Raw genomic sequence first — 14,943 nt, 5'->3', positions numbered from 1 at the left:
TGAATTAGATACAGTCAGATCCACACAATCCAGTACAAATAGTTCAAATTTAAAATTCAGGAAACTTTATTATTCCTTCTGTGTAAAGCTGACACTTCTGAATTAACCCAAGTACTATTCTTTTCACATGTGGTAGAGTTAAAAGTGACTTTCTCTTAGGCGGAGTCTTATTAGTGTCCTGTTGGTAGGCACAAATAGCTTTAAGGGAACCAATACTGACATGTGACTAAAATGCATAAAAATGCAAGGTTTTGCTTTTAATGTCATATTTCTGTCATCTCACAAAATAAAGATATGTCTTTCATACAGTCATCATACAATGCTATGTTGCCTTGGTGTACACAAGCTCAGCTGCCAAGAAAAAAGACAAATGGAAATATTTGGTGTCATAATTTGAAAAAATAATGTATTTGATACCCTGGCTATAAGTCTGACACCCTGACTAGTACTAAACCTCTTTTTAAGAAGGAATTCCACTTGTCCTTGAAACTGTGTTACTATCTGTATAGGTAATCTAGCCTCCATTAGAACAAGCAAGAACCACCACAAGGAGACCAGAGACATAGAAACTCTAGGTCCTTGCCTGTTACCCACAAAACACATCAGGCCACGAAGTAGAATGCTTACATTTGAGGAGCTGCTTGAGATCAAACCAAGATAGGACCACTTGGGTCTGAGATAACTACACAAAGGACAACACGAGGAAGTAATGGAACCAAAGGAAAACCTTTAGAAAACCCTCTAGTTTCTCTTGCTCCTCATTAACTTGGAAAATCATACACTGGAGGACCTAGAGCAAAGCAATATACTATTTGTTCCTCCTAGCTTTGAAAATAGCTCTGAATGTGGATTCTACAGTTTCATGGGTCACTTTGCAAAAACTTGACAGCTACTTTTGTTAACAAACGAGACCTTCTGTTTCATTTCTTGAGATAGGCTGTCTTTGTGTTTGGGTCTAGTTGGCCTCACACAATGATCTTCCCATTTTCATCTACCAAGAGGTAGGATTACAAGTGTACACATTTATTCAGTTATTTATTTTATAATTTCACATATGTACACTACATATGAGCGATCCTCACCTCCTACCTCCCTATAACTCACTCACACTCTCTATTCTCCCCACAGAACTCTCCAGCAAGCTCATGCCTGTTCATCAAATTCTATCTAGTAATGGAAACCTATACCTAAGGATAGATGAGTAAACTAAGATTATAGACTTGTCATCTCTCTGTTTACGCCATGCCTACTCATTTAGCTGCCTTCAGATTTGTATCACACTATTCAGCTCTTCATATAGAGATGCTAAACATTTCAGAAAAGATTTGTAACACACGAAAAAAGAAAGAATGAAATGAAAGAAATAGAAAATGAAAATGGAAAAGGAAAAGATTTGTCCAAGATTATAATAGAAGGCTATTTAACTACTTCACCTACCCACTCACTAGAACAATTGTCTATCTTCTTTGCCACCCTTGTACTTTCTTATAAATTGCAGCACTTAAAGTCCCTCATCCTATCCATAGAGTTAGGGCATTCATACAAGATGATGATGCCAGGTAGAACGCAGCACTTTCTAAATCAATGTTAATGGCCCATTAGCACATCAAGCCCAATGTTTGCACACAAGAAGAGAGCCTTTGGAAACTGTCCATGCATGACTAATGGACAATTACAAAACTTTGGTTTGCTAAGGAAATTAATAAAAGCTGCCTGATTATGTCTGGTCAGTGCTGGCTCCCTTTGACTTAAGTCAGCTGGCTCAAAATAAAGTTTTAATCAAGAAACGTTGTCTGTCTTGTTCATATTACTTAGTCTCATTTCTATTATTTCTATGCCAGAAAAGCTCAACATCAATTATCACCATTATATTCCATGTTCTGAGGAAAAACTCACAGCTATTCACAGAACTCCTAAATGAACAATTTCTTAAATATATCTTTATATAAGTTCTGGTTTTGTTTATGATATGGAAACATACTTTATTAGGCTATTACTATATTCATACTTCTACAGTTTTTTTTATTTTTTCATGAACAAATCTATTTTTGGTATTCAGGGATGGTAAAGATACTTAAAAATATTTTAGAGCACATTAAAAATTGGCAGAAAAGCCAATTGTTTTTTACAATATTAAAAAGTTGCAACAAATGATGTCTGTGAGCAACAATAAAGTACAATTCAGGCCAAACACCATAAGCTGGCGCCTGACATCACACTGGCAAAACTTGAATGTCTCTCATCTACGGCTGAAGATCACAGAAGAAAATCTGTTCTCCTCATTTTCATTCAGCAGAAGTACTAGAAGTCTTAGCTAGAACAAAGCTCTTGATTCTTACGCCTTGTACTACTCAACGCAAAACTACAGTATCAAGGGCAAAGGAATAAAGACAGTGGCTGTTAGATGTAGCTTAAAAATGAAAATAAAAGTGTTCCTGTGAGGTTTACTTTGTAGATTAATTTAAATATTACTAATTTACCTTCTGTTGGAAATTTTATGAAGTTAAAACAATAGTTGCTAATACAATCTTTCTCCCCAAAGACATGAATATTTATTCTTTCATTTTTAAGTATAATTTTTGTCTCTGGGTGTAAATGGGTATGTTTTTATTTGAAACCACATTAACAAAGCAAAATTTCTTCACATATGGTAATTATATAACTACAAAAGATAGATCCTTTATTCTGTAAAGACATCTAAGAAGCAACTGATATGCAATACTCTGTTTTACTTCATCTTACATTATATGAATCATTAGTTATCAGCAATGCAATATATCTTGTACCACAAAGATATGATGTACTCTTCATTTTGGTGCAGAATTTTTACTATGTTCTAGGGGGGAGAATTGTAAGAGTAAAAATAGTAAACACAGCTGTCAGAATATAAATTTAATCTGCATTATTACATATAGTCTGCTGAAAATCCCACTTTTATATCAAATCAATGTGCAGAACCCTGATTTATATACATACATGTAACATATAAGTAGAAGGATACTTATTTGGGGAGATGAACAGGAGGGAGGGAGGGAGGAAAATAACAAGTGGGGTAATAAATGGAAGGAAAAACAAGAGCCAACTACCATGTAAATTAAAATGTCATAATAAGATGCATTTGTTGGGTACACTAATCAAAAACCATATTTTAAAAGATACAGAAAATATGGTACATTTACATAATGGAGTACTATGCAGCTATTAAAAACAATGAATATATGAAATTCTTAGATAAATGGATGGATCTGGAGGATATCATCCTAAGTGAGGTAGCCCAATCATAAAAGAACACACATGATACGCACTCACTGATAAGTGGTTAGCTCAGAAGCTCAGAATACCCAGATACAATTTGCAAAACACATGAAACTCAAGAAGAAGGAAGAACAAAGTGTGGACACTTCGATTCTTCTTAGAAGGGGAAACAAAATACCCATGAAAGGAATTACAGAGACAAAGTTTCGAGAAGAGACTGAAGAAATGGCCTTGCAGAGACTGCCCCACCTGGGGATCCATCCCATAAACAACCACCAAACCCAGACACTATCGCGGATGCCAACAAGAGCTAGCTGACAGGAGCCTGATATAGCTGTCTCCTGAGAGGCTCTGCCAGTGCCTGACAAATACAGCCATCCATTGGACGAAGCACAGGGTCCCCAATGAAGGAGCTAGAGAAAGTACCCAAGGAGCTGAAGGAGTTTGCAGCCCCATAGGAGGAACAACAATATAAACTAACCAGTACACCCCCAGAGCTCCCTAGGACTAAACCACCAATCAAAGAAAACACATGGTGGGACTCATGGCTCTAACTGCATATGTAGCAGAGAATGGCCTAGTCGATTATCAATGGGAGTAGAGTTCCTTGGTCCTGTGAAGGTTCTATGCCCCAGTATAGGGAATGCCAGAGCCAGGAAGCAGGAGTGGGTGAGTTGGAGAGCAGGGGGAGGGAGGAGGGGATAGGGGATTTTCAGAGGGCAAACTAGAAAAGGGGGTAACATTGAAAATGTAAATTAAGAAAATATCTAATTACCAAAGAAAGAAAAAAAGGTGCCTAGACTGGAGAGATGGTTCAGCAGTTCAGAGCACCAACTGCTCTTCCAGAGGTTCAATTCCCAGCAACCACATGGTGGCTCACAAGCATCTGTAATGGGATCTGATGCCCTCTTCTGGTGTGTCTGAAGAGAGCAATGGTGTACTCATATATATAAAATAAATAAATAAATCCTTAAAAAGGTGCCTAGATTAAAGTTTGCATTTTGAATCTGAAGATAATCATTTTGCTAATACCCCAACCTCACTTTTTGTTAGTGAATAGTGGTACTTAATACTATCAGTCATTTAATGAAATGTATATAGTGTATTGAGCACGTGTTTTGGAATTCTGCCACTAAAGAAAAAAGCAAATAAATATGATCATTCAGTTATGCAAAAGATTACATCACACAATCAAATTTCTACAGTTATTTAATATGATTCAATTGTTTGTTTGTTTGTTATTTTTATGTAACCTTTTCTTCCAGGGATGCTAACTCACACCTATAATCTCAGAATCTGTGATGCTAAGCAAGAGAACTATTGGAAGTTGGAGGCTATTTTGGAATATATAGTTCATTCCAGGCTAACAATGATAATACATCTGAAAAACAGAAAGAACAGAAGGAAAGAAAGAATGAAGGAAGGAGAACAAAAAGAGGCAACTTTTAAAATGATGTATTCTAAATTTTTACAACTGTAAAATATCAAAGCTAAGTAGTTCCACTGTTATCAGAGAAAATGAAAGAGCATAAGATATTCTTTAGATTTTCCCACTCGTGACCTGTCCTTACCTATAACTGATTTTTGCTATGAAACATCTGTTGTAATAAGTACTCAGTCGTCTACATCTGGCAAATGTTTTTAGATATAGCAGTGCTTAGGTATAGATTCAGATGTTTTTGCATATAGTAGTCAATCAGTAAAATAGTTATTATAATCTGTTCATGTGTTCTTTTTTAAAAGGCTTTAGAATTTTGTTTTATTTTATATACAATTTACTAAAGCAAATAACTCAAGATAGCAAGTCTATATAGGAAGATATTCAGAGACAGTGTGGTACCTAGCAAAATTTAGTACCTAAAATCTTTCCCAATGTGCACAAAACAATGTTGACATCTAGTATAAGCTAAGTTTTAGTTGATCTAAACTGAGGCTTAGATCTCCAAAAGTACATGAAATCACTGTAATGTATTTATATTTATTCTTCCACTATTACTATGTCTTCTAGGAATACATCAGATAAGCTGGAGTGGTGTGATATGGTTAAAGGTAACACTGTTTACAAAGACAGAGAAAATAGGTGCAGTAATGCAACTTTGCCGTGATAACTCTCCTGCGTTATCAGAAATGTTATCAGTTATACAGAAAATGTTTTGTCATTAATATCTAAAATAACACAAACACATACACAAATAAAAATAAAAGTAAAGTGTAAAAAAACAAAGTTAAAACCCATTCAATTGCAATAGTGAGTTAAGTTACACTGTAACCATTATCTAGAGCTTGTTCTTTCTATGTGAAAATGTTAGCTACATACAATGAGAAAGAGAACAGCATGACGAACTGCCAATATACCCAACTGGTGCTAGAAAATTGAAGATGTTATTCTTCTTTTATATTTTAGCCTTAAGTTTAAACTCAAACCTAAGACATTCTGTCTCTTTAGTTTAAAATACTTTGATACATCCCTAGAAACAAAGAATACTTTTTTGACCTCCTTTAATATTACTTCTGTTCATATAATTAGATACATTAAACATTTTGTAATACATTAGGTGTCTGATTGCTTTCTTGCCACCCTTCTTTGTCATATATTTTTAAACTTGTAAAATCCATGAAAACAACACAATTACCTATAACAATCTTTCAAAATATATGTCTTCCTTTCAGCTTTTATTAAGTGCATTTGTCTATTAATAAACATAAAGTCTATCATTTCATTTGACAAGAGAACTAATTTTTAATTTTTCACAAAAGTATAAAAATACATTTTTACAAGGGGGTGGATCTGGGGAAATGGCTCAGTCTGAAAAATGCTCACAAGAAGCCAAGTTCAACTCTAAGGATCTACATTTGTCTCACACTTGCAACCCCAGCTTTGGGAAGTAGATAGCAGGAGCTCACTACCAGCCAGCCTAGCCTACATGGCCAGGGAGACTGCCTCAGAAAGAAAGTAGGCAATACCCAAGGAATGACATCAAGTTTGCTTGGGCCTCTACATCCTTGGGTACATACACATGCACATGTGCACACACACACACACATAGGTACACATACATGCAGAGAGATAGAGACAGAGACAAAGACAGAATCATTATCTAAGACATGGCCAAATAAAAACATTATTAAACATTATAAAAACATTAAAATATACCCATTAAAATGAATATTGTATTTCTATGAAAATACAAGTTGGGCACAAAACACATTATAAACAAATTTTGAAAAGTAGAAAATTATTCATATATTCTACTCCTTCAGTCGGGATTCTTCTTAATGATTAATGGTCAAAGGTTCTTACAGCAACAAGGAATCTACATAGATTACCCTATCACTTAAAATCCTTCACCATGATAAAAGCCACATGGCAACACACACTTTTAACTGGCAAGCAAAGGCACAGCAATCAGCTGGAAAGTTTACAGCTGCCACTTCATCTCAGGAAGGATTGCTCTCACTCATTTCCTTGTTTGGTTTGAGGACTTTTATAAAGTGCTAGGGATCAAATATTTAACTGAAAGCCTTTCACATGCTAGTCAAACTCTATCACCAAGCTACCTCTACAGCCTGTATTTCTATATTTTAATAGTATGAATTGTACCAGAGTATGTCTGCTGAGTTAAGCACTAAAATCTTAAAAGTTAAGGGCTTTTTATGAAACATTTTTCCCTGACCAAATTATAATCTGACACACACAATAAAATGATGACAAATAAAAGGATCTTGTCCAGAAAAAAAAAGGAAGAGAAGACAGCAATATCATAGTCATCTGGGTATGAGATACAAGTGTTTGGTTGCTTCCTTTTGTTCTTCCTGTCAAATGACACATTTGAATGGAAGTACTAGCTCTCAATCCTAAGGATTTTGTGTAATTTCCATGTTTCATTTCTGGCACCTTTTTTCATTAATGTATTTATCTTACATCCTAATGTAAACAGAGCAGCTTCCTCTCATTCCTATACTCCCAATTCCTCCCTCTCCCCTCCCCCTCCTCCTCTTCCCTTCAGATATCAACCTGCCTTGGCACACCAAGTTGCAGTAGAACTAGGCTCATCTCACATTCATGTTAACAAGGCAGCCCAGTCAGGGGAAAGGGATCCAGAGGAGGCAAAAGTGCCAGAGACAGGCACACTTTCAAACAAGAATTAACTGTGAAAGACCAGTACTCCAGGTTACCAACTTAAGATGAATAGTCTACATTCTCACAGTTATTCTATGTAAAGTATAAACCATTGATTTGTGGACTCTTTCAAAGGACTTACACACAGGTCAAATAAATAAAATCTGGAAAGCTTGTGAAGTAGTTAAAATGCTAATAGATGGTATAAAGAAATAACAGTTTTACCTAAGTTATGTAAATTTAACAAGGGATCACGGAGGCAATAAAGAATGCTTGTTCTTGCCAAGGACCAGGGTTCAGTTTCTAGCACTCACATGTTGACTCACAACCATCTGTAACAGCTGTTGCAGGGGATTCAAGGCCTTTGTCTGGCATTTGCAGACACCAGACACATACTTAATGCACATACATACATGCAGATAAAACATTAAGATATATCTAAAAGAAGGAGTAGGATAAAAACAACAACAACAAAAAATAAATACAAAAAATGGGCATGCAAGTGTAAGCACTGGCCTAGGCTAACTGGTGACTGTATAAAATGACAGTACATTCATAACACATTATTCACTCACTATTTGGTATCTACCTGAACTTTTCAATACAATTGACTCTAGCAGAGCCGATTAAATATGGTATGGAGTCAGACAGAGGCAGGCAGATCTCTATGAGTCCCAGGCCAACCAAGCCTACGTTGTGGGATCCAGTCTCAACAAAACAAAGTAGAACAACAAACAGAACAGAACAGAACAGAACAGAACAGAACAGAACAGAACAGAACAGAACAGATCACAAAGACCAAAGACCGGTACGATTACATAAGATTCTGAGTCTGGAGTGAGTTAAAGATGAACTGACTAGTTAGGAGAGGTTTTTCTATTGTTCCCTAATGTTTGTTGCAATGAAAACTGGAATGCCAATGTTTTAAGGCACCATTATAAGGTTAGTAGTGACTTTTTCTTTCTAAATCCAGTCGAGGTTAAAACTTGCTGGTTACTTGGATTTATACACAAATCAACTACAATTTAAAAAAAAAAAAGAAAAAGAAAAAAAAAGACAACAAATTGCTTCAAATTTACTTAGGGCTAAAATTTTAAGAGAGAAAGAGCAATAGGAAGGAAGTGAAGGGGAAAGGAAGAAAGGAGGGGAAAGGAAGGGAGGAAGAAAAAGAAGGGAGAAATTAAGGGAGGGAGGGAGGGATCCTGAACTACGGAGTTTTCTTAGGAATTACCTCTGAAGCAAAATTACTGATTTTTATTTGTACCTTTAATTTTCATCCACTTCACCATTTAAAAAAGGTAAGTCAGTAACTAAAATCAGACAGATACTGTGGGTTCCCACAGACTGTTGTCTCGATTAAAGTTACTTGTCTTTCAAATTTTAAAGTAGTAGATATAACTAGCCATCTGTTTAAAGTTAATAACTTAGGCTTAGAAGAAAGTAGGATTTGGCTCAAGAGCTAAATCTATCAGTAAAAAGAGGTTCTTGGGGAGCTCCGGCGAGCCTGCCACGAGGTTCTCGCAAGATCCGCCACCTCCATCCCAAGCGCCTGGGTGTGAGAAGAGACAACCCTTCACCGCCGCCGGGATAATCAAGAGTTTTGGCCGGACCTTTAAGTACACCTCGGGATAGTGAGGAGCCCGGCGAAAAGCACAGACTACGGCGCTGAAACGGATTAATAAGGAACTTAGTGATTTGGCCGGTGACCCTCCAGCACAATGTTCTGCAGGTCCAGTTGGAGATGACACGTTTCATTGGCAAGCCACAATTAGGGGACCTAATGACAGCCCATATCAAGGTGGTGTATTCTCTTTGACAATTCATTTTCCTACAGACTACCCCTTCAATCCACCTACGGTTGCATTTACAACAAGAATTTATCATCCGAATAGTAACAGTAAGGGCAGCATTTGTCTTGATATTCTAAGATCACAGGGGTCTCCTGCTTTAACTATTTCCAAAGTTCTTTTACCCATTTGTTCACTGCTATGTGATCCAAACCCAGATGACCCCCTAGTGCCAGAGATTGCACGGATCTATAAAACAGACAGAGATACGTACAACAGAATATTTCGGGAACGGACTCAGAAGTATGCCATGTGATGCTACCTTGAAGTCAGAATAACCTGCATTATAGCTGGAATAAACTTTAAATTACTGTTCCTCTTTTGATTTTCTTATCCAGTTGCTCCCCTATCAGACCTCATCTTTTTTAATTTTATTTTTTGTTTACTTCCCTCCATTCATTCCCATGCTCATCTGAGAAGACTTAAGTTCTTCCAGCTTTGGACAATAACTGCTTTTAGAAACTGTAAAGTAGTTACACGAGAACAGTTGCCCAAGATTCAGAAATTGTTTTAAAAACTGGAGCATGTGTATTATGTGGCCAATGTCTTCACTCTAACTTGGTTATGAGACTAAACCAATCCTCACTGCTCTAACATGCTGAAGAAGCCATCTGAGGGGGAGGGAGATGGATGCTCAGCTGTCACATCAAAGGAAGCAGCATTATTCTAGCAGCATCCGTTCTTGTTTAAACCTTCCACTGTTAGAGGGTTGAGGTTACCTGATATACTTTATGCTCATAACTGATGTGGCTGGAGAATTGGTATTGAATTATAGCATCAGCAGAACAGAAAATGTGATGTATTTTATGCATGTCAATAAAGGAATGACCTGTTCTTGTTCTACAGAGAATGGAAATTGGAAGTCAAACANNCTTTGTATTCCAAAATAGGGTCTCAAAACATTTTGTAATTTTCATTTAAATTGTTAGGAGGCTTGGAGCTATTAGTTAATCTATCTTCCAATACTGTTTAATATAGCACTGAATAAATGATGCGAGTTGTCAATGGATGAGTGATCAACTAATAGCTCTCCTAGTAATTGATTTATTTTTCTTCAATAAAGTTGCATAAACCAAAAAAAAGAGGTTCTTTTGTTTAGCTTTACCTGTATGAGAGCATTAGTTTGAATCACATTAAGCACTTACTAAGAACAAATGACCTTCCAGTTGTAAGAACACAAATATGAAAAATAGTGTCAAATTTCTCTTTTCACATCCATAGACTTTTACATTCACTTTTGTCTCTTCTTTGAAATAAGGGGTTTCATTGCCACTTGGGGGTTGGGAGAAAGTATCATTTTAAACATTGGCATTGATTTATTTGAAATAAATATTAAAAACTTAAGGTCCTCCTAAGAACCAAGGATGGGTTCTTACACATACCCGGTTTTCTCAATGGCATGTGAGTGCACCTGACAGTACTAGTTATCTACATAACCATCACGCCTAGAGAATATATTCTTCCAGCTTCTTAAAGGGTGAAACCAAACATGCATTTGAAAGAAATAGTGTCAAATGAATTTAAACAAATATATGGAGCCAGAAGTAATGGCTCATTCTTGTCACTCCAACACCCAGAAGGCTGAGGCAGGAGGATTACTGTGCATTCCAGCCTAGCCTGTCTAGATCTGGACTATAAAACAAAATGAGGAAACAAAAGCCCAAACAAACGACCATAAGACATAAATTATCACTTGATGAAAAGAGAGATTACTTGCAAAATTGGACTTTATAAGAATTAGGTGTAGAGAAGACATCTAAAGCTCACTGTTTTAAATGTCCACAACAATACTCAAGGGTGATATGTTTGGCTATTTAACAAGTCTCCAGTTCTTACAATGATTTATCCCAATACCCAAAATTATAACAGTCTCTATTGAAAGATGTCAAAAAGGCTGTAAAAAAGAATTGAGTGCAGGCTTTCCACACAGTAGTTATAAGTTATAAGAGTGGAGTTGTCCAGTTTATTTTGGTTTTCTTAAATGCACTCACTTGTGACCAATCTCATGTGCGATGGTAAAAGCCGACCCTAGGCCAATGTCTTCATTAATGCTGCAGCTCCTTTCAGGCTCACACATTCCAGCCACAGAGGCTAAGCCTGAATAAACAGAAAGACACAACGGGTCAAGCCAAGGTGCTTCAGCCTTTTAAAGCCCATGCTTCTAAATGCCTGGATTCTTTTTAATAACCTCCATGCACAGAAGGAGCAGTTGGCAAAAGGTTAACTTTCTAGTCGTTTGCAAAATCACTGGGGGAAATTTCACTTTGCCGGCTAGACATTAATATTTTTTGAACTGCAGTCAGTGCTGGAAAATGTCTAGACTAGGGGTTAGATTTATAAATTTTACTTCTGGTAACTTGGGACCACCTAGTAACTTGAGCCAGAAAAGGGAATTCAAGAAAGCATTTCTATTTTAATATTCTTCAGGCTGTAGAAAGCAAAATATATCCACATTATTTTTCTAAAGAGATCTGTTTAAATTTAGTGGGTTCATAAAAATATACAAGCAACATTTTAGTTAACAAAAAGAGGGAATCCCAAATGGTTTCATAAATGACATTTTTATAAAAAACAAAATGGATGGTTCAAAACAGGGTTTAAAAAAGTATGAAAGATGGGAGACTTTTGTACTTTTTCAACCCTTTAAAATTAGTCCTGATGGCAGCAGCTTACATTGTTGTTGTGTTTTTTATGGAGGGAAGTCACTTCTACATTCCATGTTGTTTTCTTCTCACCCAACCCCCTTCAGTGCTTTAGAGTTCTTACTAATAAAGCAAAACCATGGTGTTAATTGGCTGATTTCTAGTGAAACGTTATGTTACTCGAGGAATTTCCCCTTGGAGGCTTTAGTATTTACTTCCAAATGAATACCATTCTCTGTGGATTATGCTCTGTGGATTAGTATAGAATTTTAAGTCAGCAATTTAAAAAAAAAGGTTTTATAAGAAATGAAAAATACCATACATTATAAAGAAGCAGATGCCAAGTACTAAATGCAGAGAAATAGAGTCATTTAAATGTAGTCTGCTATCCTGCCTCTCCAGTGTCAGGAACTACCTTCCCACAGTCCCCTTAGCTCAGTGCACTTGATAGTCACTGAGTGCAACAAGCAGTGTTCTGTGGGAGGTGTGATTCCCCAGGAGCACGAATTGAGAACTGTTTACGCTATTCAATCCATATTTTCTACATAGGAAGCTCTCTGAATTGTGTTGCTTGTTCTTTCTGATATATTAAAATAATAGACACACATAACAAAGTTAAGGTGATTGTTGGGTACGCCTACTGATTTATAAGGGATGAGCAGAAGAGGTAGAAAGGGGGTTGATGACCATCCAGAGACTGCCCCCACTTGGGAATCCATCCCATAAACAACCACCAAACCTAGACACTATGGCAGATGCCAACAAGAGCCTGCTAACAGGACCCTGATATAGCTGTCTCCTGAGGGGCTCTGCCAGTACCTGGCAAATACAGAAATGCATGTTCACAATCATCCATTGGACAGAGTACAAGGTCCCCAATGAAGGAGCTAGAAAAAGTACCCAAGGAGCTGAAGGAGTCTGAAGCCCCATAGGAGGAACATCAATATGAACTAACCAGTACTCCCAGAGCTCCTTGGAACTATACCACCAATCAAAGATAACACATGTTGGAATTTGTGGCTCTAGCTAAATATGTAGCAGAGGATGGCCTAGTCGGTCATCAATAGGAGGAGAGGCCCTTGGTCCTAAAAAGGTTCTATGCCCCAGTATAGGGGAATGCCAGGACCAGGAATGGGAGTGGGTGGGTTGGGGAGCAGGGGGAGGGGATAGGGGATTTTTGGAAGGGAAACTAGGAAAGGGGATAACATTTGAAATGTAAATAAAGAAAATATCAAATAAAAATGTATGAAACAAAAAAGGAAAGAAAGCAGAAAGAAAGAAAGAAAGAAAGAAAGAAAGAAAGAAAGAAAGAAAGTAAGAAAGAAAGAAAGAAAGGAAGAAAGAAAAGAAAAGAAAGAGAAAGAAAGAAAGAAAGAAAGAAAGAAAGAAAGAAAGAAAGAAAGAAAGAAAAACGGGGTTGATTCCTGCCTCAGAGTTAGTATAAGCACTCATGACACCACTGAGCTGACCTTCCATTCCACTCAAAGTTACTGGGGCCTGAAAAGAAGACAATAAAGAGAAGGACCATTTGGGGCAAAAAGAATTCATTCTTTGGATAATGAAAAATATGTTATAAATGTTACTTTGAATGTCCGCTATAGAACACACACATGTATGCACACAGGCATGCTCCATGCAGAAAAAAACAGGATTTGGCTCTAAGCTTTTGGGTTCAGTATGGGAGAGCATTTGGGAAGAACAAAATAACAATGAGCATTGTTCCTGTTCTGAGTCATGTTTAAACAATCACTAATTATAATTATTGACAAATTAACATCTCTCTCTCTTTTTTTAAAGATTTATTTATTTATTATATGTAAGTACACTGTAGCTGTCTTCAGACACTCCAGAAGAGGGAGTCAGATCTCATTGCGGATGGTTGTGAGCCACCAAGTGGTTGCTGGGATTTGAACTCCGGACCTTCGGAAGAGCAGTCGGGTGCTCTTACCCACTGAGTCATCTCACCAGCCCCAAATTAACAACTCTTATACTGCCACAGACTACCCAATTGTTTTTCTAACGATGGTGGTGCTGGAGTGAACTGTTTGTTGTTTTCTTTAGTTTTTTCCTTTATTGTGTGTGAAATGGCTTTTCTTTCAGTGTATGCTCTATGACTGTATTTTGAATTAGGGATTCTCACTGCCACCCCAGGGTAGTTATAAACATGTTTACTTGATATCTGACATAAAATTGTTAACTCTACTAAAGAACAATTGTAGAAAAGATATATTTGGAGAGCAAAGGTAAATCTTAACTAATACAAAAATAAACACTAGTATATGCTCATTAACTCTCACCATTTTCTAGTTTCCTAACAAGTAGTGCTTTCAAAATTCCTATGTGTGCAAGTGATAGTCAGGGGTTCATTACTGTTTGGGTCATTTGAATTTCCTCAGTTTGACGATCAGTTTGCAACCTTAACCCTAATTACCCTTATAATACAACTGGCCATCAGAGTTATTAACCAAGAGCTTATTTAAAAAATAATTATAAATATCAATACAAAATAATTAAATAAACAAATTTTAGGCAATTAGATTACCTACACTGTACTGTACTGACATTTTCCACATAGAAGTCAATACAACTATATATATATATATATATATATATATATATATATACACATATATATGTATATACATATTTCATTCCATTTTCAAAAATTATAATTTTAATTTACAAAAAAGTAATTGAGCTTCAAAACACATTCGTATGTACCTTGCAATAATTTATTGATTATAGAGACAAATTTCTAAGTGTACTGGCTAGTTTTTCGTCAACTTGACACAGCTGGAGTTACCACAGAGAAAGGAGTTTCAGTTGAGGAAATGCCTCCATGAGATCCAGCTGTAAGGCATTTTCTCAATTAGTGATCAAAGAGGAAAGGCCCCTTGTGGGTGGGACCATCTCTGGGCTGGTTGTCTTAGGTTCTATAAGAGAGCAGGCTGAGCAAGCCAGGGGAAGCAAGCCAGTAAAGAACATCCCTCTATGGCCTCTGCATCAGCTCCTGCTTTCTGACCTGCTTGAGTTCCAGTCCTGACTTCCTTGGTGATGAACAGCAGTATGGAAGTGTAAG

General features: G+C 36.7%; 1 protein-coding gene and 1 pseudogene across 1 annotated transcript in view; one reads left to right on the top strand and one right to left on the bottom strand.

The window, feature by feature from the left end:
- Positions 1–14,943, bottom strand: part of Adamts6 (ADAM metallopeptidase with thrombospondin type 1 motif 6) — a 198,063-nt gene that overhangs the window by 119,737 nt on the left and 63,383 nt on the right. Inside the window, exon 9 of the mRNA XM_021180030.2 lies at positions 11,214–11,319. Coding sequence (XP_021035689.1) covers positions 11,214–11,319 — 106 coding nt within the window. The remainder of the gene's footprint in view (positions 1–11,213; positions 11,320–14,943) is intronic.
- On the top strand, positions 5,253–9,552 carry LOC110308423 (annotated as a pseudogene).

This window comes from Mus caroli, chromosome 13, assembly GCF_900094665.2.
Source record: "Mus caroli chromosome 13, CAROLI_EIJ_v1.1, whole genome shotgun sequence".
In the NCBI taxonomy this organism is placed as follows: domain Eukaryota; kingdom Metazoa; phylum Chordata; class Mammalia; order Rodentia; family Muridae; genus Mus; species Mus caroli.
This window is presented reverse-complemented; position numbering and strand designations above follow the sequence as displayed.